Genomic DNA, 25,961 nt, shown 5'->3' on the forward strand with positions numbered 1-25,961 from the left:
AAGATGCACCTTCCTCCGTGGCAGGGTCAGGAGGAAAAATCAAGCCATAGTCTTGAGGGGTCCAGGTCACTGGCGTTACCCAGCTCCTTATACCAGTTTTCCTCCTGGTAGGAGTCGTCCTTCAGGAGGCCATAACCTTCGTCATCATCCTCTCCTTTTAGGAAAAGAGGGCCTGTCCAGGCCAGTATAGTGAAGTTTGACACGATCCAGACTGCGTTGGTGACAAGGAGTCACTGTCTTGAAGTCAGAGAGGAGAATAGGTTCCTCTTCAATCGAGGCTGGAGACTGCATCGGTGGACTGGAATCAGGGCTGAATGAGGCACGATTGTCAGCATTAGTTTGCAACCAGGGGCCAATTCAGAGGGCCGGGTTGGTTTTGAGAGGGAGCCTGCTGACAGGAATCTAGCAGGGGCACTTCTCTACTCCGTGAGGCATGAAGGCACAACAGAGGGAGTCATGGGCACAACGAAGCACTGCAAGGCATTGCAGAACTCCTTAAATTGGGCAGGGGTCGCTCCAGCTCCAGGGAACTCGCGGTAGTGTGGAGTGGACGCGGACACTGGCTCCACAGGTGGAGTGTGGGAGCGGGGCCTAGAAGCATGGTGCCTACTAGGGGAAGCCGAAGAAGGCCTCCACTTCTTCTTGTGCTTCTTGGACTTATCCGTCTGCGAAGACAAAGACTTGAAATGAGATTGGATGACAATCATTGTCTGGATCTGCTCCGAAAACAGGCCAACGATCCACCACGGGATCGAAGGGGAGCCTTTTATCATGCCGCCAGGAGCTTTATTGCTTGCTTGCGAATCGCTTTCAGATGCATGGAATTGCAGTCAGGTCAAGCCTGGGGCAGTGGCCCGACTCCAAGCACCACAGACAAACGAAGTGTGCCAAGGTAGCTCTCCGAATCCGGGCTGTTGGCGCAGAACGAAAGAAGTTAATGTCAGCGTGCCGGGTAGCACCTATATAGGCACCACATGCCACTTCTGAGACAAATGACGCAGATGCGGAGCCCCTCAACACCACTTAATTGCGTGCAGAGGACCTGCTCAAGATTTTCTAGATCCAGTCGGATGCCTAGGGAATATTCTAAGGTGAGGAGTCTGCGGTTATAAGTCTCTGTCAGAAATATCCGATACAAAAGGGGGTAGTGATGGACGGAGCATCTGAACCAATCAAACACTCACACCCAGTCAACAGATCTGGGTTTAATCCATCACCGTTCTTTAGCCCACTCTGCCACCCCAGTTCAGACATGGCCATATGCAAATCAGTCTGAGCCTGTGCCTCATGGGAACAGTCCAGCCCGAACTGCCAAGCCATGCCTTCCCTGGACCGGAAGCAAGCTTCCTAGGACCGGTTTCTGGCATTTCAGCCATCTTCAGCCAGGCTTGCTTGAATCCAGTGGCAAAGTGAGCAAGGGACTCACGTCTGAGCATACCCTGCCAACTTATGGCGAACAAAGCGATACAAAAGGGGGCGGTGATGGACGGAGCATCTGAACCAATAAAACACTCACATCCAGTCAACAGATCTGGGTTTAATCCATCACCGTTCTTTAGCCCACTCTGCCACCCCAGTTCAGACATGGCCATATGCAAATCAGTCTGACCCTGTGCCTCATGGGAACAGTCCAGCCCGAACTGCCAAGCCATGCCTTCACTGGACAGGAATCAAGCTTCCTAGGGTCAGACTGATTTGCATATGGCCATGTCTGAACCGGGGTGGCAGAGTGGGCTAAAGAACGGTGATGGATTAAACCCAGATCTGTTGACTGGGTGTGAGTGTTTGATTGGTTCAGATGCTCCGTCCATCACCACCCCCTTTTGTACCGCTCTGTCAGAAAAATCTGCATAAGTGGCACGCATAGAAGCGTCATCCTTACAAAGTATTATCTCGCAAATATTCCAATGTGCACACTGCCAGTCACCATTTCCTTCACTGCAACTAAAAGTGATTGGCATATTACAGCCTGATTGACCACAATCGAAACCAACCAGTTGCACACACCTGGCAAATCCTACTTACAGGTGGACAACAGTTTATTGTAAACAGACCGCCTCTAAACCTTACCGATGTCAGCCATGTAGAAAAACATAAGATCTGTTTGCCATTCCGTAAAAACATACAAATAATACTCGATTAAACCAACAAAAGAATATCATTAACTATGGTCTCCCAAATAGGTTTAGTAGGCTATGACAGAAAATACAGCCACCGTTTCAAACAAATAACTTCAGGTAATGTGGTATGCTCTTGTTAAGACAATACTGCCCAGAGCAAACATTTATAAACCCTTTAATAACAAAACATCTCAGAACAGTACTCGCTCCTTTCATGAAGCCTGTTGAACTGGAGCCAATGGAAAAATATCAGAGCAATATATAGCAGACAGAAATGCAAAAAAATCCTTCATAAGAAAAATTAACTAACTTCCGAAAACTGTCCCAATTCAATTACTACCAGTACAAGGACCAAATCATTTATTTATTTATAAAGTTTTATATAGCGCGAACAAGATCCCGAAGGATATCACAACGCTTTACAATAGGAGGGCAGGAAGAACATAAATTCACAATTGTCAATAAGTATGGGGTAAAAAAAGACAAAAAAACAGGATTAATCGCAGATTCCAGGACGATTGCACCATGGATGATCTTTCCCATTGAAAACTATAATGTTTAGTGCAGCACCCGTCGATTCATTCAAGGTTAGAGTACAGTCAGATTTTTTTTAATATTCACCTTTAGTTGCAGTGTCTTCTCCAGCTCCTCATTCTTCCGTACAGCTATTTTAAGCTTCCTTTGCTCCTCTGACTCTCGGAAAGAGCTCTTTGGGGACAGAGACCTTGAACGTTTAACAGGTGGCTCCTGGAGAATCAAACAAGGACATGGTTGAACTAGTCGAACACTGGATTATAAAAGACATGCAAAATTAAAGCACGAGTAATTGAGAATACTAATAATGAATTATAAAATAAAAACCTGCCTGGAATACCAGAGAAATAACAAGCCGAATTACCACCGTACCGCTAAAGGTTTCTCTGTGACTTGTTAATGAGAATATTCATTTACATTTACATTGTTTCGCACGGAATAATGATGTCCCATTAGGGAAGACTAAAGGGTTATAGACTCAGAAATGCAAGAAACCTCATTACAAAGGAGGGGATAGAGGCTGGTCTAATTGCTCTATAAGGGTCCAAGGTTACACTTGATAGGACAACCGGAAGCAAGAGGGAACACATTTTTTCCCTTTGAAATAGTTTAAAATACTGTGAAGCTGAAGGAACAATATGCTTGAGGAATATAAATACAACAGACAGCACATCTCATCTCATAATGACCATATGGTCATTAACTGTAATGTGACTAGCTGGAGACAGGAATGTGCGTCTGTAATATGTGCAGCTTTGCATCACAATCTGCTAGGAGGAAGATGGAAATTACAGCAAGGCTACTTAACGATGGCGCCTGCTCACAGGCTGCTGGCACTTTCTGACTTACATTTCGCCCTTAAATAAAGCTGTTTGTTTAATTTTCACGGGGACTAAGGAGAGGCGGCCTTGTTCTGCGATGGCAACGAAAAACAGCTTTTTTTAGTCGTTTAGGAGCACAAGTGCAATTAACAATTGTAAAATGTCCAGGAATATCACACCCATGGATAGAGAGTAGCAGGGATAACTAACAACAATAAAGCAAGAATAATCACAGTAACAACAATTATAATAATAAGCTGCGTTACTGGATCTGAAAGTGAAATCTTAACAGTAGGTGTAATGGTAGGGCCCTCAAATCCTGCCACTTTGAATGGCAATGGGATTGATTTCGGATTCTCCATGTTTGAAAGTCCTGCGCCTGTTAGATCATACAAACTGATTTTCAGGAAGTAAAAGAACAAGGGCTCATGTCCTCCCCCATATCAATGTATTGAGGGGGAAAAAAAATCAAATTTCCAGCTTTCCACGCTGCAAAAAAATTCTCCCTCACCTTCAAATTAACACATGTAGAGCGAAACTGTGTTTTGGTAACGGTGAACTTCACGATAATCTATAGGCAGGTCGGACAGTGCAGAAACAGGCTGCAAGATGCCTGAGGCAAGTAAGTATGCCATGTTCCATAAATAAGGCTCTCCTGGGACAAAGTCATGGGATACTTAGCCAGAGACCTTAAATGTGATCTTCCAATCGGAAACAACAAAGAGATTCCAAACTACTAATACATAAATGCATTTCCATTGGAGCACAAGGACCCAAACTTTGGAACAAGCTTAACCCCTTTCTGAGGTCAGAAGTTAAACAGCTGTTTCAGAAAATGTATTAAAAGAAGCCATTCAGACGGGCATTTCCCTAAAAACCTTCACAGAATGTCACTGTCGGAGGATTATTGCATAATAAATCTTCTTTGTTTCCAGTTAAAAAGCCAACTACCCTACCCAGTTTATACTTAACAATTTGCTACCTCACACTAAAGTGACATTAGTGCTTTACAAAATCTGAGGATAAACAAATAACACATACATTTTGTAAATAACAATTTTACCACAACAGAGGTGCAAAAGAATAGGATGATGCTGAGCAATGTGAAGCCAGATGGTCTCAGATACAAAGACTGGCCTGAGGAGGGAAGGAAAGTGTGTAGATGTAGTGAGTACATGGTGGATAGCCTTTCAGTGGCTTAAGTCCTTTCAGGATTTGGAAGAATCGTGGTTGGTGAAATGTAGGGTAATTTCAGAGTTGTTCATTTTTCTTACCAGGGCTTCCTTCCTTTAGTTTCTGGCCAATTTTACTCTCATTATCTTTACCTTCTGGTTCAGCGTGCATTTTACATTTCCCTATGTCCTTCCTTTCTTATCTCATCGTTCTCCTAACTCACTTGTTCCTCTTGGGGTGCTTAAGGGTGTGAGGAGGGATTTCGTGTGACACTGTACACTTCAATTTAATTTCATTTTATAAACCTGGTGCAACAACCTTGACATCTCAGGTCCTAATCCTCACCTTTGTCACAATACGTTACTGTCATTCAATAGTCAAATAGAAGCCTAAGTTCATAAAAAAGTGAGTAAATCTGAGGAGACAAAATGTCAACAACGTACACAGGGAGAGCTGAAGAATGGGCAATTGAATTTCTCTCAGTTCAGGGTGGGTTCCCTACCCCTGGGGTTTTATATGGCTAGATGGAAACGCGGATGTGGAGGCCATTGCCCGTTCTGCCCTGAAGTGTTGGAGACAACTGCACACTTCTTTTTTGTATGCCCGTCCTATAGAAACCCAAGTCTAAAGTGGTTGAGCCCCATCTGTAAAAACTTGGGGTTCAGGGTAGCCATGGCAGCCTTGAGGGTTCTTAGGATGGACACGGAACAAGCTATAGTGGTAGCCGTGGCAAAGTATTTGGGATGGGTTTGGGTGATTAGAGCTAACACGATGAAACTCTCCTAATAGCTCTCCCCTGTAATGCCCGCCTTATCCCTTCTGTACGAAAGCTGCTGTCTTGTATATATATATTTTTTAAACTCATCTCCTGTTTTAATTGTTTTTATCTTGTTTTAATACTGCTGCTCATTTTTAAATATTGCTTTATAACATTGTTATAAATCTTTTATGGTGATGTCTTTCATGATGTTTCTAAAAATCGAAATAAAGACTTTGAAAAAAAATTGACATTTCTCTCAAATAATAAGGAAAGACAATATACACATACCCACCATCATTTCCCCTGCACATAGCATGATAACATCCAGTCTCAAACCTGCCTTACTCGGCGAAAACGCTTGAACAATCTGGGATTAGAACGGGCCAACTCTTTATTTATTGAATCCAATAGACAAGTTTCAAAAGCTGGCTAAACTGGATCTCTTTCCTAAGGGGGGCGGACAACATTAATGCAAAAAGCTCACCTCACCATACCACAAAGGGCGAGATGTGGCACTCCGTAGACAACTACTTGAGTTCGCACAAACCACCATAGGTAGGACGCACCCAGAGGTAGGACGCACCCACCCAGTTCGGCAAACAACGACCGCGCTACACTTCCTGTCCGCTCTTCCTTCTTCCACCTTCTTTTTTCCCTGCTTTCCTTTTTTCCTTCCTTTCCTTTAATTTCTACTTGAGGGGGCAGTACTTAAGACTGCCAATTTTCAAATGTACGCCTGTACCAAGCATTTCCCAGCAACTGTCCAATCATGTCAACGATATGCCTACTGTAACCATTTGGCGTATAACGACACCAGTATTGCCTTCGCTATATATGTACTGTAAAATGTCTCAAATAAAATCTTTTTGAAATAAAAAAAATATATATATATATATAATAATATAATAACAAAAGAATGTGGCTGGTTTGACACGTGATCATTCGTGGTAATCTGCACACGGAAAAAGACGAGGGACGTCTCGGGCATCAAAAATATTTCAGACAGATGTGCGGCTTTTGACGCGGTCAATCATAAAATCTTCATATCGGATAAAAGAGACGAGAATAAACTCCCAAGGGGATACAAAAAGTGAATAAGGCCCTTTGGCTGATGGAACCGATCCCTTGACTATAGTACATTGAAAGTGAACCATCCAAGCAATATTTAAACCCCTCCCTCCCACGTGGACTTTTGAAAAAATTGATTGGCTGTTCTGAATTTGGTTTTTTGTGTATTGAAACCCTTCTTTTTAAAGTACACTGTATATCAATTTGTAAAGACTTGTACACTTTTTCCCTTGGTTGTTTGGTACTCACTGTTTTGCATAAGAGTGTGATGGCGGTGTACATGTCTTGCACACATTGTCTGATATAATTTAAACAATGTTCGTGATCTGCTATGTGCTCTGATCTATTGTTGGATGAAATTATAACATTGTACAATTGATAAAGTCTACATAGTGAGTGCTTGTGCAATTTATTTGTAAGATACAGTGGATTTAGGTGTAGCAGAACCAGAAACGAAGGTAGAAGGCCAAACTGTTCCGAAAGCAGCCCCCGCTATCAGAAATCCAGTTGGGAGGACCCTCGGCTCCTTAGGGAGCCGGTAACGTGCCAAAAAGTAGCAGCATGGCTTCATGGAATTCTTTGATTCCCTGCAGTATCGCCAACGACCACAGAAATTCGAGAGTAGAGGGAAGAGACCGAGGTCCGCTTGGACTCCCTGTGCTTTTTCTTTGATTTACCTGAAGTTTTGGACTGTGACGGCGAACTGCCATGGGGAAAACCTTGGGCGCTAGACTGGAATCTCCCCTTGGACCTCACCCAGTCACAACGTGGAGTCTTAAGGTGCTTTATGACGAACAGCATCACTTCCCAATCCTGTATGGCCTAAGGGTGCACCAAGGCACAGTTATTGTAGACCTTGTACAGGTCAGGCACAGACATTTGTATGGGGGAAGAACTTTTCAAGGGTGCGCCTCCTCTCATTGGAACAAACTTCCCATCTTCCTCCGTCAGATCCAGGAGGAATTACCATTCCGCAAAGCGCTGAAAGCATTTCTCTTCTGCTAAAGGAACAAGACCTAGTATTCTGAGCACGATCGCCGGGACACCCCGTTGGGGTAGCTGCGCGCTACATAAAACACACAAATAAATAAATAAATATGTGACATTCTCCACAAGATTTAAACCCTGCAGATTTGGGAGGTGACATTTTCCCTTTCACACTGTAAAAAATATTGGAACAAATCATCGAAAATTAGTCTTGTAGAGATATGGGGTAGTTCCTGAACTGCATCTGCTGTCGTGGAAAGAAATGAACTGATGTCAGCACGCATGGGCAGCACCTATATAGGGCCCGCACATCACTTATGAAGCGGAGAAAGATGGGCAGGAAGCTGCATGGTACCATCTGTCAGCACGCAGGGGTACTGACAGATTTTCTGGACCCCATCTGACGCCTGGGGGAATATTCAAAAGGTGAGGAATCCACATTTAGAAGTCTCTATCAGAATCAAAAGTACCTTCCAACAATGCCCACAGACTTAGTAGTCTTAATGAATGTCGCTGCCAAGGTGAAAAAACTTTTACCAATTTTATCTATATTTGTGCATTAGTGATTGGGTGGTGCTGAGCAGCGGGAAGATGGGTGTCTGACATGATATGCAACTTGAATCAGGTTCAGGATTTCCAATGAGGTATGCCAGCAATTAGTCTGGAGCTTTATATATTTTTCCTCTCTATAGACAGTGGCTGACTCTGAAGAGATGTCATTACCAATGTTCACACACTACTTCCAGAGGTTGGCAATGACCGGGATTGCTTTTGCTTATTTTCTGTATGCCTCCTTAAAATCATAAAAATCACTATGGGCCTCATTACAATTAGACACGGAAAGCCTCCGACTGCGGTCGGAGGCATTCCGAGTCTCATCGAGGGTTTTACTTTTGACCGCCGCATTACGATACAGGCAGTCAAAAGTGAAACCGGCTGGTCAGCTGGTCATTTCGGCTGGATTCAGACAGGCTCAAGGAGCCCGTCGGCCAGTTAGAGACCTGATAGTAATCCCTATCAACGGTATTTCCTCAGTATGGATAACAATGTCAGTTTACGAATGGCTTTCCATGTCGGCCTTTCCAACATGGAAAGCCTGTCGGTAAGCGACTTTAGGGGCCCTTAGAAGAGCCCCCTTCTCTCTGCGGACTCCAGTTGGGGGCCGAAGGGGCACCCTGTTGATCCAGCACCAACGGTGCAGGGATGAACAGATTCTCCCATTTCTCTATGGGAGCTTGAGCTACAGTCAGTTTACGGGACAAAAATTGGAGAATTAGACAACACCATGTGCGGTCACATTGTAATGGTAGTTATTATGTATGTAAAAGCTTCAAGGCCTTTTAGGGTCCAAACAATGGAGCCTCATTCTCATTTGAGAGGGACCAAAGAATGCTGGCAGGGTGATGGACTGCCCACTGTGGGAGTGAGTCACTACCTTTAATAGAAAGTCTGCCCGAGTTCTCAGCACCAATTTGTCAAGAAAAAACATGCATTAGACCGTTTGATGGAGAGTGGCTGCAATTCACTCACACACCAAACTGACATGATCCTATTGAGGAAGATATTTTTCCATGTCAGGAGACACAGCTAAAGGTGTACACATGAGGAATGTGAAGACCAAGTTAAGGTCTCACTCTGGCATCACAAATTGCTAGGTATGTAAGAGGTGTGTAAAACCTTTAATAAATTACATCAGAACGGGTGCTTTGAACAAGGACAGTTGGTCTGGTAAACACAGAAAGTTTGAAAAGGCTAAAAAATAACCTTTTATAGTGCCCACTACAAGGTTTTCTTCAGCTAACTGAAGTATACAAAAAAGTGATGTATGGAATGCTTGAAAAATCCAAGCCACTGGTAACTGCTCGGAGCCACACCCCAGTTCATCATTATTTGGAACACCATGCTACCTCTGTTTGGACCCAGCCATATGCAAATCAGTACTGAAGCTGCTCAAATGGGAACAGTCAAGCCCAAATTGCCAGGCCACGTCCTCCATGAGCCAGAACTCAAGCAACCTAGGACCGGTTTCACCCTCATTTGGGCACATCAACCGGGTATTGCTTGGTATCAGTTGCAGTGTGCCACGCCTGGCACCTAGGGTGTAACCATGAAGCAATCAAAAAAGTGATAGGTGAAATGCTTGAATTAATCTCAACCACTGTTAATTACTAAGGCTGCATTCCAGTCTAATGCTATTTTGCACACCATGCAAACTCTCACCTGACAGATGAGCAGTAATAAGGGTATGAAAACTTAGAAAAGAAAAACAAGACTATCTGAATGGCCCTCTGGTCACAGTAGCTAAAGAATTATATCAGTTGGTAAAAATACATGAGACTGGGAAGAAATATATGGCTCTTACTGGGTCCAGTAAAACATCAAACATCATATGCACTAATAGGGAGGGTGAATTGAATGACATTGGGGAAAGCACATCTGCACAAGGAGCAGGTACAGTAAGGGTTTGTTTAGAGGAAATGAGGAGAGTTATGATTGGAAACAGAAGTATGAACATAAGAGTGCAGCCAACAAACCAAAAGGGGGGGAAAAGGAGGAAAAACATCCAACAGAAAGGATGGGCATGCAGAAAATAGTAGCATAATGTAAAAACCCTACTTTATTCAGTAATGAAACTACACTCGGTGTTTCTGAAAATTATGATGTGTCTGTAATTAATCTCTTTAACAAAACCCCGTCAGCGGTTATGATTTTGTTATTATTGAAAGGGATGAGATTTTGCCCAAGAGCATATTGTGATGTGTATCGGTTTAAGAATAATCTTTTCAAGTTTGAAAGCAGATTAAAACTTGAGAAGCATTTCAGAATGTGTTCTCATTTCATTTATCAGATAGAATGCAGAGAACATAGACCACTCCTAATGATTATATATAATTCAGGATGTTCGAGATACTGCCTTGCTTCTAGGGCGCTCGATCTCGGACCTGGGCAACTGGGTTCGAGTCTCGGTAATGACGCTAAACATCCTGTGATTCTGGGCAAATCACTTAATCTCCCCATGCCTAACAAAAATGAATGTGTGTCCTCATGTAACGTAATTGGTGCTATGTAAAGCGCTCTGATACCCGATTCGGGCCAAGTTAGCGCTATATAAAACTCTGCAAAAAAAAAAGTGTGAGAATGAGATGAATATTTGAGAGACCTTCCTTAAGAACCTGGAGATTAATACTTGTACATGTTTGGAGAGTGGATTTAAAGAGAAATTGAAATTTACTCCACAATTAGCAAGTGGGAATAATATTGCTTTATTCTACACATCAGGTAGTATGGATTTGGATAATGGAGTAGTAATGGGGGTAGATCGCCTGGCAGAACTGATAATTTAACTAGGTTGGAACAGCGGGCTCTTCGTGAGCTAAGACTGGACAAAGACCTAATAAAGCCAGAAGTGGATAAGGTTGATGATAAACAGGTCAGACTACCATAATGAGGTTTTTACACAACTCGCAGAAATAACATGCTGTGTAAAGATAGAGAGGAATCCGATTCCTAACATCAGGATGGAAATCAACTTGAGACTAAATGATTGGCTGGATAGGAGCCTTTTCAAAGATGGTGAATATATACTTAAAAGTGAACAAACTAAGATACCCATGCCATACACACTGCCAAAAGAATAAAACATTTGCCTTTTCAACTGGATAGACCCATTAGTTTGGATATTGGATCCTCGAAATGAAGAATGTCAGAGTATGTAGATGTGTTCTTGAGAACATTTGTTGAGAACTTCCCTCCACATTTGACACAAAACATGTTGTAAATATGGTGACAGACATCAACTGAGGGTCGGAGGGAGAGACATGATGCTGGTTACAATGGATATGGTTTCCTTGTATTCTAATATTACACCTGATTAGGCACTACATTCTTTGAGGCACTTTTTGAACACGATGCCATCTGATTACAGGAAACAGACATGGGTGCTCTTGGATAAGGCAAACCTGATTCTGGAGAACAATGTGTGCCTCTATAATGGAGTTTGGCTTAGATAACTCCAAGGGACTGCGATCAACTCCAGGTTTGCATCCTCATATGCATACCTCTTTATGGGGTGATTGAAGGGACAGCAAATCTGGGGTAAAAGTGGTTTGAGATGGATTGACAACATCTTTTTTATAGGGGAATTTTTACAGATGATGTGCTACTAATTTGGACAGGTAATGAGAACAAGCTCCTAGAATTATTTAAATATCTATATGACAATGAAAATAATATGATGTTCACCCTCACATATAGTAGAGAGATTGTTACTTTTTTAGTTGTCTATAGTTCACACCCACAGGCCCATATTAAACCAATACCTCTGGGGGAAATGACACAAGCAAGGGGGAATTACAGTCATGATAAAGAGTTCTAAGATAATCTTTTAAATATAAAATGCAGGTTCCTTATAAGGGTTTATTTTTCTAATTGTTGTTATATGTATACATTATGTATCTTTTATGGTCTTTTAGACCGAAATAAAGAATTTTTTGGATTGGTTTATGACAATGAGCTGGTAGAAAAAGCAAGTAGCAAGGCTCTGACCATGGAACTTGTCAACACACTTGGAGCCAAGAGAGGAAAAGAAGAAAGCAAAAAAGGACATAGTAAGATTTGTTACAAAGTTTGAAAGGGGAGCTAGGAAATTTGAGCAGGATACTGAATAGACACTGGCCCTTACTAGTGCACGAAAAGGTCATTAATGGACACATCAACCAACACCCCAGTGTTGTGTATCACAAGAGTAGAGTTAACCGGGGGGTATACTGTCCCACACTGACTATGGCAGAATCATAGTGGTCTATATGTAGCCACTGGGGGCATGCGCTCAAATAAACAAGTGCCCTCACCCTCTTGAAGGTGGCATGCTTCTCATTGGGCTAGCTCTGCGAAGCCCAACGGACCCTGCGAGAGGGCATTTTATCAGCGATCTTTTATTCATCAGTAATAAGGGGAGAGCACTGAAGAGTGGGATAAGCCCTAGCTACCTGGTCATAAAATCAAAGACGAGATGTTGGGGTGTGATGGCTAAAGGTTTTTTCAAATGTAGGCAGTGCAATCTATGTAAATTTGCTGTTGAGAAAAAGTGTTTCAGCTTTAATGGGAGTCTGGAATACAGAATCAATATGAATATCACCCGTCAAACCAATTATGTGGCTTATAGATATGTGCTAGTGGTATGATTTATGTGGGGAGCACCATTGGACCCTTTAGAGAGAGAGAGAATCTCAGAACACTTAAGAGCGGTAAAGGTTGGGGACTTAAGTTATCCCATCACGTCTCAACACATGACAAGAGTACAATGCATGATGAATTTTGATTCTGTGATATTGAATAGATGTATACAGACCCAGGAGTAGGGAAAATAGCTGAGTTTGTTGCTTAGAAGTCTGCTGGATTTTGAAATTGAAAGCTGTAGAGAAAGGTTTGAATACAGATCATGAGCTACAGTACTTCTTAGGAGAATAAGACATGTCCTAAGTGACATAAAAAACAGACTTGTAAAGAGTATGGGAGTATGCCTTCGAATCAGTATTCACAGAACACTAAAGCCTGAGAGCAGACCACGAATAAGATATTAATTAATTTGGGAATGATTATGGTTTGTAGTAGTAAAGTCTATATGGAGAGGTGCCCAAAGATTAAAATGTAAATGTTTAAACAAAAAATATATATCAACTCTAAATGGTTGTAGCACTCTTGGTGTTTACATTAGGCGCTCATTGAAATGGAAGCTAAACAATGGGGATCTCATTACATTCCAGCTGACCACTTTGACTTTTAGCATGCTACTTGATTGACCTAAAAACAATATGAAGTATGACGGATGCACTCAAAATATTAGACTAGTGTACAGAACGTCTTCAATATGAGATGGTGTATTCTCTGTCCAGTAAACACTGTTAAAAACAAAAAAATGATAATTGCGTAAACCTGCTAACCAGTTCCAAAGATGCATTGTCAGAAAAAAATGCCCAAAGGTTAGTGCTGATAAAGCAAGGTAACAGCTTAAGTTCATCCAGAATATGGCCAAAAATCATGAATGAATAAAGAAGAATTTTTATTCCCATCAGTTTATTAATTCAGATGGAATTTCCTGCTTGAGGGAGTAACAATAGATGCATTTGGGTCTTAGAATGACATAAAATCAATGAGGCAGTCAGGATCCTGAAATGAGTATTAGTAGGTTTGGTGGAATACAGTTGGTATTGATTTATAGGAAATTAAAATATGATGCCCACAGTTGTATTATGGAGGAGTGTTCACTGGGCCTAGTTTACACATGGAGATTGAGTACTTAAAGTACACCCCGCATAGCATGACATATACAAGCGGCTCCAATGAGTGAGGGGGACCAGTGATGATCCTGAGCCCCAGGGCCTTGAAGAGGTATAGGAGCCGAAAACGGAATAAAAAAGAATCAGAATAACCACAGTGATGGGAACGTCTGTTCTTCAACTACTATTGTGTTGTGTGCTTAAGGGCATCTGTTTAATTTGGGACCTTTTCGGCCTTTGTGGAGTGTTTAGCAGCTACTCCTCCCCTCTTGAAGCACCCTGGCACTTCAATTATGAAGCTTGCAATGAGATGTAGGCTGAATGTGCACTGGCATCATCTTCCTGGCTAACGGACATTTGGTAATTACTTTCCAGAGCACCCAAGGCATGATGAGTCCAAAAGTGAGCACAGCAAATGCCTGTGGGACTGCAGGAAGGGTATATGAAACTATACACACTGCAAGTCGAATATCACCATCCAGTTGCCTGGGTCTAGACCAAATAGAATGTGGGTCAATGTGAGCATTTTGAATTTGTCTTTCTGCAAACAGGCAACAGAGGTTCAAGATAGGCCTGAGGTCCCAGATTGTTTTTGGGATAAGAAATTACAGACAATAACAACCACCTTTCTTTAAGTCTGGTACTCTCTTTATGCCACCTTTGGAAGGCAACAGGCATACATCTTGTAGGAGGAGAGACATATGTTCTTCCGAAATTAATTCTGGTGTGCGAGAATAATTAGGGTTGGCGGGAGGTAGGGCTTAGCCTTTGTTAACAATATGCAAAACCCATCTGTCAGATGCAATATTTGCCAATCAGGACAAACGTGCTGGACCCTGCTTCCAAATGATTGGGAATGGCTCACTGAGGGAATCCTAAAGCGGTTTCCTGGTTGTTGCAACAGGAGAGGAGGAGCTGGAAGACTGGTACGCCTGTTGGCCGACACATTGCCTATCGGATCAGCGTTGACTGCCCCAAAAGGACTGCACTGTCTGCTGCATCATTGACTGGGGAGGCTTTATTTGCATATATGCCCACTCCTTGGACCAGCCCCTACATTTCTGGAACTAGCACAGAGATTGCCAGGGGTAAACAGCCTGTAGTTCTGCTGTCTATAAAGTGTTCCAAAGACTGCCTTGTCTCCGAAAAGGTGAAATTCATCAAAAGGCACTTCCATTAACTAAGCCTGTACATTGGCAGGGAACCTCGTGAAAACCATCCAGCCATGTCTGCAGAGGACAACACTGATACAGACTACCCTGCCAAGGCAAGCCATGGTATCCAGATCAACTAGGATAACCTATTTGGCCGTGTCCTGCCCATCATAGATCGCCTGGGCGAATAAGGGGCATTCTCTGGAACTAAAGGCAATATCTTTCTTGCGATGTCCCAAAGAATGTGTGTATCGGCCAAACAGACAGGCTATGTTTACAGTTTGCCTTACTAGGCTGGAGGAAGACAACATAAGTTTGCAAAGGCATCAACAATTTTGTATTCTCTAGCCAGAAGAGTGGTTGGAAACTGGTTGAAGCCTAAACACTCCAGGTTGCCAGTCACGAGTCAATGACGCCTGACCTCACCAGCAGGCATAAATATGGTTTCAACCAGGTAGCCATTAGAGCGCCTGTGAGGGCGTCATTAAATAAAGTAAGGGCTCACATGTTGTTGGCCAAAGCTGCAGATTTTGGTAAAAAAAATGTAGTCTTAACCCCTTAACTGTGTGCCAGCCAATGGCCGACATACGCACACCTTCATCAGTGCGTTAGTCAGCCAATGGCGGACACCACGGAGGGTTCAAAGGATCCTCCAGTTCTTGAACCAGAGGACTCAAATTTCTTTTTTTAAAGGGGGCGGGGGCCATGCAGAATCACTTTCCCGTCAACCCATACCCCCTCATCCATCTGACATCACAGATCCCCACTGGATCGGACTGTATGATAGGTAAGAGCTGCTTCTGCGTCGGGTGTTTTTCTTTTTTTGATGCCCCCCCATGTTTGTGGGATGGTAACCCCTTTCCAGCAATGCCTCACACAAACTGATTCCTGCTCGTGGATCACTTTCGCGCCATGATCGACGAGCAGGAACCGCACTAAGCTACAAGGGATACCAGAAAAGGGTTCAACTCTCCACCTGGGGCAGGGCCAATTTTTTTTTAAAAGTTGTTTTCTTCCCCTGGCGATTGTGCCACCCCAATAGACTTTAAGATTCATCAAAATTAAAAAAATAAAAGTTACCCTATTAGCCACAGGCAGACACACCCCTGTGGGCCCTACATTTTTTGAGGGGAAATGGGTGATTTTTCTGGAGCAGCACTCAGCACCCAGGGGAACCACACATTTGGAAATATATATATTCCACTCAGGAGCAGTAACAAATGATGGTAACAATGGACATAGAAAACGGTGTCTTTGAGCAGATGAACCTAGCCCAATTAGGGTAAGAATTTATTCATAAGGAATCTTTTGGCTTCCAATTTGAACGCAGTCGTTGAGGAGATTCTGCGTACTTCCAGTGGAAGAGGGTTCCAAATCTTTGGGGCAGCGCCGGAGAAGGTTCTGTGACAAGTTCTCATTTTGCTGAGGATGAGTGGTTTCAAGAAGAAAGTATTGGCGCTTCTTGAGGCTCTTGCACCACAAGATAGCTCAAGTTTTTGCGCAAGGTACCTGGGAGTATTGAAGTAAAGGGCTTTGTGCGCCAGAACCGCAATCTTTAACTAAATTCGTGCTTCGTAGGGCAACCATTTAAATGATTTTAGGACTGGGGATATGTGCTCATTTCGTTTGGTGCCTGTAACCAGTCTAGCCCCTGTGTTCAATGATGCCCTTAGTGGAGCCAGGGCGTATTTGGGAAGGCCACAGAGGGTAGCGCTGCCGTAGTCAAGCCTCAGCAAGACAAGCGCTTGGATCACATGCTTGAAATCATTTTGTGGAAGGAAAGGTTTGATATTTCTGAGTGTCCTCATCAAGTGGTTTGCTCCCTTACACAACTTGCTGATATGATTTTTCAAATTTAGGTGCTTGTCCATGGTGACTCCGATCGATTTGGCTGAATCTATGATGAGAGGGGTGCAGTTGAAGGCAGTGAGGTGACTTAACCACATGTCTATCTTGGGGATGTGGTTGGGAGGGGAGATGAGCAGGAAATTCTGTTTTGGTGGTGATGAGCAGGAGATGGTTCTCAGTTAACCAGTTTTGAGTAGACGTTAGGGTAGTGTTGAGGGAGATGATGTTTTCCGGGGAAGAGATTTTCAAACAGAGTTGGGTATCGTCTGCATGCATGTGGAAGAGAATGTTAGTGGAATTTAATGAGTTAGCTAAAGGTTCCAAGAACAGGTTGAAGAGGATAGGAGATTGGGCGGACCCTTGGGTAACCCCCATGAGAACTGGAGAGGGCTGGGAGAGAGAGTGATTTGCCTTGAATCTTCGAGATCTGTGGTGAAGGAAGGACGAGAAGGACCAGTACCTGACCAGAGAAGCCCATCCTATTTTTCAAAATGGCAAGGAGGTTGTCATGATTAACCATGTTGAATGCGGAGGAAAGGTCGAGGAGGATCAGGAGGCAGGATTCGTTTTGGTCAAGCATTTTTAAGATGTCGTCCATGACGTTAGTGAGCGCCGATTCGGTGCTGTGCCCCTTTCGAAATCCAGATTGATGCTGGTCAAGGAGTTGGTAATTCTCTATGTGAGCACAAAGTTGAAATATGAGTTTCGCTTGGGTGTGGATGTTGGAGATAGGGCGGAAGTTATTGAGATCAGCTTTGTCTGCTTTCGTTTTTTTTAGAATAGGGGAGACCTGGGCTGCTTTTAGACAAGCAGGGATCGTGCCTTGTGAAAGAGAAGCATTTACAATCCTTGTCCAGGAGGGGATGAGTACATCCTTGATTTTTTTTAATATGGCCGGGGGCAACGGGTCACTGAAGTGGTTGGGTGGGTTGATATTCTGAAGGATCTTGTTGATGTATTTTTCACTGACTGGGGTGAAGGTGCCCCATGACGCATTGTTCTTGGTGATCAGGCTGGTAGATCTGCGCTTATCTAAGAGGTCAGGAGGTGATACGACCCTGGGGGAAGGTAGAAGGGCCTTCTTAGAGGCGAGGTCAATGGAGATGAGTCTAGCTTTCTCAGGGAAGAAAGCAGCAAGCTTGTTGCAAGAGGGTGGGCTGCCACCTGGGTCGGAATGGGTTGGACCTTTAACTGATTGCTGTTTGACCAATTCAAATAGTTTCTTGGGGCGGTTGGCCGCTTGATCCAGTTGGTGACTGAAGTAGTCAGCCTTAGCGATCTTAATTTGTTTATTGTGGAGGCTCCTAGCCTCACCAAGGAGTTTTAGTTGGTCAGAGGAGGGATTGGATCGCCAGGAACGTTCAACTTCCATAAGCAGCGTTCCGTGTTTAAGTTGTCATTGTACTAGGGTTTGGATATTTTTGTTGAGGCATTTTTTTGTTGGATTGGAGCAATGGCATCCATGATGTTGGAGATGGTCGAATTGTAGGAGATGGTGAGTGACTGCACCTCAACCAAGTCAGCTTGGGAGGTGAGGGCCTAGTTACATTGGGCAGCAAGTTCATCAGAGTTTATTGATCTGAGATCCCTTTTCCATATCTTTGAATTCATTGGTTCAGCCTTCCTCATCGACAGCTCCCTGTTAATATAAAAGAAGATGCAGTGGTGGCCGGCCCAGTCACACGGGGTAATGGAGTCCAAGGAGATGGTCTGCCCTTTCCAGATGATGAGATATAGAGTTTCTACTTTAATATGAGTTGGCTGGTCAGTGTTGAGCCAGTTCTTGATCATTTAAGAATGATGTAAGGCAAGAAACAGCGAGGTTGTTGGGGTTAGAGCAATGAAGGTTGAAATCACCAAGGAAGATTTGGGACACGGTTGAATCAACATTGACAGAGATGTTTTCCATTAGTTTCTCGATGAAGGGGAGATTGTCTCCCGGGGGTGGTAGAAGGTGTGAAGTTTACAAACCGGTAGGTTCATACTTGAGCTGCTGAGACAGAGGTATTCACAGGAGGAAGGCTTAGAGGACTCCAAGTAAGAGATCGAGAGTGTGTTTCTATGAATACAGGCTAGGCCACCACCCAACTTCAGAACTCTCTCTAGCCTAATTATGACATGAGTGGGAGGTACTAGTAGGTCAAGGATCGGAGTGGAAGAGGGATTTAACAAAGTTTCAGTGAGGATGATAATGTCTAAGTCATTGTGTTGGATGAGGTGAAGATGTAGGAGGCATGTTTATTGGCTGATCGGCAATTAAGTAATACACATTTGAGTCGTAACGGATTAGGGGGCCGAGGCGGCCGGAGGAAGGAAGCTATGGTGCACAACAGCGGGCGCCTGCCATCCTGTGGAGGGAAGCAACCTGACTGCCCGGTAATAAGGCGCCCTGCCCAGCCCGTGATAACCCTATCACCTTAGGCGGCAGATGAGGAGGTTCGGGGTGGCAGGTTTGGGCCTGGGATCACAAGGTGGTCGGCAGCGGCAGCGCAATGCGGCCCAGAGTTGGAGACGGACAGCGGCATTCGGCCATGAGACACCTTCTGAACTGAGGTTGAATGTGGAGCGGCCCCACCATAAGAGCTGCTGCTTTGGGAGGACCGCTGCTGAAGACAGCGTCTAGCCCGATCCGACGTGGGACACGCCAGGGTGGCCAGCGGAGTACGCGACTGGCGCCTTAACTGGAGGGTGCCGTGCTCCAACAGCAGTTGGAGTAACTGAAACGGAGATCAACTGAGGACCTGGGAGACACTGCCTCGGACTGTGAGGCCTAAGCATGGGCCCTAACCACAGGCGGAAGTGAGGGGTGCCGGCTCTGACGGTATTGACTGGTAGCTCGGGAGCAAGGAAAGCGAGCATTGAGCAGCAATAAATCCTGTACGATGCCCACGCAGCAGCTGACACAATGATACACATACTTTAGTAATAATGCTTCGTGAGCCAACAGCGCAGGACACCAGAGGAAAAGGCTGGTGTCCCCCCATCATTTACTGAGCTGCCTAGTGTGCAGAGAACACACTGTTTGCTACAAGGAACACACAGGCCCGGGGGTGTGTCTGAGCTGCCTACCACCCGAGGCTGCAGTCTGATAAGGTCCATGCAGTGAGGAAGATTGATGCTAATACTTGCTATACAGACATGGAGACACTGCATGATGACGCGAGGAGGGCTGGGGAACTGCAGGTGCCATTCAGAGGTTTGCTGAATAGACAAAATGGTGATAGAGAAAGGAGCCAAAGTTGCCCAGGCCAACACAATTTTTAATTATGCACATCCTCTCCCCCTTGACCAGGGAGCACAACTTACGGCTCCGGCACCACATGATGACGGGGTACCACGGACCAAGAAGCAAGCCCCCTCTATTGCAGATGTGTTGATGGCTGTCCATTCCACACAGGATGAGATGATACATAAAATAAACTCCGTTGCTACTGAAGTATATTTACTCTGGTATGATGTGCTGAAAGTTTCAGATGGGGTGACCACCACTGAACAAACGGATGGAGCTTCATACCCTGTGAGAGACGGTTACTGAGCTCCAGAAACGTGTAGTGCGCCTGGACGATTAAGTGGAGGACGCTGAAGGAAGGTCACGCAGGAACAACCGCAGGACACCTCCTTTGTGGGATTCCCTGAAAAAGCAGAGGAACCTTCCGTCAAGCTGTTTCTGGAAGAATGGTTTGCTACCACCCCTAAGAAGCTTTCTAAGTTCTTTACCGTGGATCGGGCACACAGGTCGCTTGTTCCTCCGTCCAGGCTGGGTGCACCGCCCAGAGCCTTTATTGCCCGGTTTCTCGATTTTCAAGATCAGGACGCCATCCAGCAACTTACCAGAAGCTGAGGCCCGCTGTTCTTGAGTGCAGGACCAAAGTAGAACTTTCCTAGCAGTGAAGCGAAGCCTAAGAGACTTAAATTTCAAATATAGCCTTCTCTTCCCTGTCAAATTGAGAGTTGAAAGTAAAGGGACGGAGTTATTCTTTTTTTCTGCAGCAGAGGCAAGCAACTGGTTGGACTTGCGGAGATCCCCGGGAGCCTGTCTGGTGCTCTCAACAGAGTCACCCGAGTAGCAGGGTCAGACAGGCCACCCCGGGTCTGACGAAAGCAAAACCTCTCACAGGCCAGCGACCGGCCTTGGAGTCCTGGTCGGATCAGAGTGTGTCTGGATGGAATGCTGCAGGCCTCAGATTTTGTCCGGGATGCAAGAGCTTTGTCACCAACTAGAAACACGAACAGTAACCCAAATGAAGACACTGACAATTAAGAAGGGTGGGCGGCTGAAGGGTAGGAAACATATGTTGAATCTATGTTAGGGTCACTCCAACAACACTCTACACAGGCAAACTACTGGGTGATAGTTATGGAGGCTGGGGAGACTTATATAAGAGGTGAACGCTACACGTAAGATAAGAATAGTTGACAGGGGTTCACCTATAGAGGCGAGTATCTGGTTGGGGAGCTGGAGGCTTGACCTCGCACCCTGCCGGCTGTCCAGCCACTAATGTTAGAATGGGTTGGGATGTGGTTTTCTATTCTAAGTTGTTGGTTTTCTTCCATTTCTGGGTATTCTAAGTTGTGGGACTTCCCTTGCGAGTAATGGGGCGACATCTACATGCCTTTACCTTGTTTTTTTCATATTGGGAGGGGGACGTGATATTGCCCACGGGGTGGGGGAGATTGGATATGTTGGGGAACGGTTTAAAATGAATTTCCCATCTCCGTGTTAGATGTCAGAACTTGCAGAGATGGTTACAAGTCTAGGGTCACATGAATGGTCTGAGGCAAAATGGCCATATGGCTGCAGCATGGATGATCTGTGTGCTTCATAGGGGCCACCATGACTAAGTTGATTAAATGGAATGTCCACGGCATAGCTGCCTTCGAAAAGCGAAGGCAGGTATTTGTCTACCTGAAAAGGTATAAGATAGCCGTGGCATGCCTGCAGGAGACGCATATCTGGGGGGATACTATACTGTGTTTACAGAAGCGTTGGAGAGGGCAATTGTATGCTACTTCATACTCTGATTTTGCTACAGGGGCTCTCATTTGGGTAGCTCCAAGGGTGCTCATTCAACACTTGCACCACATTACTGATCCGGAAGGGAGATATGTTATACTGCATGGGAAATTTGATGGAACGGAATTGTGCATTATCAACGTTTATGCCCCCAACGATGATTGTTCCTCTTTTTTACCCCACCCTAACAGAGGCGGCATCACTATACTTGGGGGCACTAATGTTGTTAGCCGGAGATGTAAACTGTGTCCTTGATGGCTCCCTTGATCATGAACCTCCAGGACCCCACACTAAACCTCGCATGACTGTCACACTACAAGAAACACTAGAGGGCATGCATCTGAGAGATATATGGTGGGAACGCCATCCAAACAGTAGACAGTTTTCCGGACACACACCTGCCACAGGAACCTTTAGCAGACTTGATAACTGGTTTCTCTTCACGGACCTTGGATGGAGTGTGGGTGGGATAACCTATTTACCCAGATATCTCTCAGATCACTCTCCTGTCCTACAGAAGCTTGGAGGATATTGTTAATGCATGATGTCGAATGTAATTCAGGCTCATATATCCTGATGTAATGATTGCATTCCCAAATGCTAATAAAGAAATAAAAAATAAAAAATCAACTGTTGGTCTTCACTGGGAAATTGGGATGAGTTTTGTGGTTTGTGGGCAGTTTCCCTGCCCAAAATGTGCACCCCTGCTGATTGAGCTTCTCTGGAAAGAGGAATTGGTGGTCGCTAGTAGGTATTTATAGTTAGGACTTTGTTTCCATAGTAAAAGCGTTTTGTGACTTGCCTATATCTTTGGAACTGTTTGCCAAATCTTCACAAAATTCTCAAAAAAGTACACCAGTGATTCTTGTTGCGCATGAAAGGTTTCGTGGCGCAAACCGCTGGAAGGGATTACACCACATTTGGCAGGAAGGTAGCTTTTGGTCCAGAAACAAGGTTTCTGTTATTTAGTGTAAATCAGTTCTGAATTTTTTGAGTTATTAAAAAAAATCCAAATTTAGATATCTAGGGTTGCGAATGCTCCGCGAACCCTCCCAATATCGTGCTGCGATCTGATTGGCTGCGAACACTTCAAGCGTTAAGTGTTGGCAGCCATATTAGGACTCAGCATCAGCCGAGTCCCACAAAAACGTACAAAAAATTTAAGAAAATAAAAAGAAAAGGGGGCAGGGTAGGAATACCCGGACCGCTTAGCCCTGGTCCTGGTACCCAAGATGGCCCCAACCAGGGCAAAAAAGCATTTTTCAAAAAAAAAATCGCTGAAAATCGCAGTGGATCCTCGACTGGTGACATTTTTCTTCTTTTCTTTTTTGAAAGTGTGTTCTCCTGTGCTTGATTCTCAAGAAGTTCCAAGGGGCATTTTATAATAAAAGGGGTTGCACGCACCCCCCCCCTAATGAGGCTCTTAGAGCCCTGGGTATCACTACCTCCCTGGGACTTTATTTTAAATATTAGAGGGGGACAGCGTGGACACCCCCTCCTGGGTTCTAAGAAGCCCCGGGGACCACCAACTCCCCAGGGCTTTGTTTAAAATAATTGAGGGGGGCATGCGGATCCCCCTCCTGCACTTCTAAGAAGCCCTGAAGGCCACCACCTACCCCTGGGGATACAATACACATGAAGGGGGTTCACGCCGGCGCCCGGCCACGGGGACCATCACCTCTCGGGCTTTGTTTAAAAAAAGGAAATTATTTTAGGAGGAGGGGGCGGGCGCCCTCCTACCTGGCCGTTCTTAGCCCTACAGAGCACCCCCTCCCTGAGGCAGGTCTTAGAAACTCAAAGGAGTGCGGCAGCAATAGCCCCCATCCTGGAGCCATACAAGTCCCTGGGGACCGCCACACCCCAGGGCTGGCTCCTGCTATGTCCCTGGGTACCTACCCCCAGGAGACACAGCAGTTTGCTTTTGCTTGGATATAGCTGACACCTCCCGCCAAGCAAAAGCAAACACTTCCCTTCCATCAACTGGGAGCTGTATAAGTGCTTCCGCTTGCTGGAAGCAGAGGTTTCATCTCTTTCTCTGCCCACAGACATGCAGGCAGGGAAAGAGATAAAAAAATATTGATCCTGCACGCAGGGAGCTGCATTTCCAGCAGCTCCCTGCATGCAGCAGCAATGCCAGCTCCCACAGGAGGCAGGGAGGCGGATGGGACTATGGGGGCCTTGAGGCCCTTCCTGCGTTCTCCAAGATGCACATGTGGTCCCTGGGTAGGCTCTAGAGCACCTTGGGACGCATGGGGGCCCCTGGGCTTAATTGGGGCCAGGGAGGGTGGCCGTGTGGTCCCACTCTCCCATTCAATGACACCTGGGTCCTGGGGATGGGGTCTCCTGGGGCCGAAATCGGCCCAGGGAGGTTGACCAAAAACGCCCACCTAGCCATTCAATTGAGGCCGTCCCAAGGGGATGGGGTCCACGGGGCTGAAATTAGTCTAGGGAGGGGGCCACGTAGCCCAACACCCCGTCTTCTTAAGTAATATATGAAAATCTTTGCCCTTTTCCCAAATTGATGGACAGCTTAACAAAAGGCCCCTGAGCCTGTTTCCAAGCGATTTTGGTGATATGGTAATAATGCAGAAGAAAACTAGGATATCTCAACCAAACAACAAAGCACTTACTTCATTTAGTTAAGAAGTAGCACACCTGTTGGAGGAGATTTACCTTTGTAGTCTTGTTCTCTACTCTTGGTGAGAATTCACGTTATCACAGATTTGTGGATGAAGATGCTTGAGAAACAGTTACCTTGCAGAAATTGCATGAAAACAAGGTCACTGGAAGCATTACCTTGTGCTCCTTTACGGAGCCGTAGTGCTGAATATGCACGGGTCATGTACCCAATGAGGTAGCACTAACTAACCAGATGAAAAGTACTCCCGTTGAGTAGATGTTTGCGGCAAAACTGGGGACTCTTCTTGGAAAAATTACGTTTAGTTTTGGCCCTGAGGCGCACTTCACAGAAATGAAACTTCAACAGGAAGCACTTGGTGACCCAGTGGAAGCACAATTTCAGTAAAGCACAAATGATCCTAAAGTGTTGGGGAAAGCAAAGCCTGTGTGTTTCCTCTCGTATTTCACAATGAAGAACTATCTGAAATCCTCAATGGAGGTGACTGTTTCATTGATTTACAGAAGCGCAATGTTATCTGGGGTGACTGTGATGAATGATTTCTTTCTCATTATCTCCTGATGAGAGAAGAGTGCACGATTCTCTCTTTTAAATACTACAAGGCTGCATATGCCCAAAATGCACAGCAGTACTCACACATCTACTCACAGACACACACAGGCACTCCCACACCACTCACAGACCCCCACACTCACTCACAGACCCACTCACAGATCCACATAGGAACTCGCCCACCCACTAAGACATTCACACACACTCACAGACCCACCACCCTGCCACTCATACACACTCTCTCAAAGGTGACAGGTTACAGTTAGCATTAAAAATTAAAAAAGGTAGAAATGCACTGTAAAAAACAAAGTTTAGAGGTACCTAAATAGCTAGGAAATAGAATTTTAAAAAACGTAAAATTCCACTGAAAAAAACAAAGATTAACGGGATGTTATAGTTAGGAAATGGAATAAAGAAATACCTTGGAAATTCACTGAAAAAAACAAAGGGACATTATAGTTAAGTTCAGATTTTACTGGTACAAAACCATAGAAACTCAGCATTTACAGTTACCTCAGCTAGCTTCAAGTTACAGCCCGCAATGCACTTGTTATGACCTCACAAATGCCATCACTCATGGCATGGTCAGTGACTTCACAGAAGGCATCATTTATGACATCTCAAACGACATCAGTGATGGCATCATTCACTGAACCACTCACACACCCATTCACACCCCCATATAAACCTCTCATACATCGACTCACAAAGCCACCAAGATAACCATTCACAAATCCATACAAGTACTCACGCACCCATTCACTCATGCATAGAACCACTCACACACCCACTCACTCACTCATACAGTCCCTTGCACAACCACTAACTCACCCACCCACTCACTTAGTCATACAGATACTAACACGTACTCAGTCATTGAGACAACTACATAGTCTCCCAAAGAGCCCTTCTCACACTCACTCACTCACCCACACAGCCACTCACTCACTCATACACCCACTTAGAGACCCATTCACACACCTTTACACCCACTCATTCATCCTCTCATTCACC

The 25,961-nt window shown here is 44.8% G+C and overlaps 1 protein-coding gene across 1 annotated transcript in view; it reads right to left on the bottom strand.

The window, feature by feature from the left end:
- CNTLN (centlein) overlaps nt 1-25,961 on the bottom strand; it is a 1,434,305-nt gene that overhangs the window by 756,362 nt on the left and 651,982 nt on the right. The window contains exon 11 of the mRNA XM_078675976.1: nt 2,742-2,867. Within this exon, the coding sequence (XP_078532102.1) occupies nt 2,742-2,867 (126 nt within the window). The remainder of the gene's footprint in view (nt 1-2,741; nt 2,868-25,961) is intronic.

This window comes from Lissotriton helveticus, chromosome 2_1, assembly GCF_964261635.1.
Source record: "Lissotriton helveticus chromosome 2_1, aLisHel1.1, whole genome shotgun sequence".
NCBI lineage: Eukaryota > Metazoa > Chordata > Amphibia > Caudata > Salamandridae > Lissotriton > Lissotriton helveticus.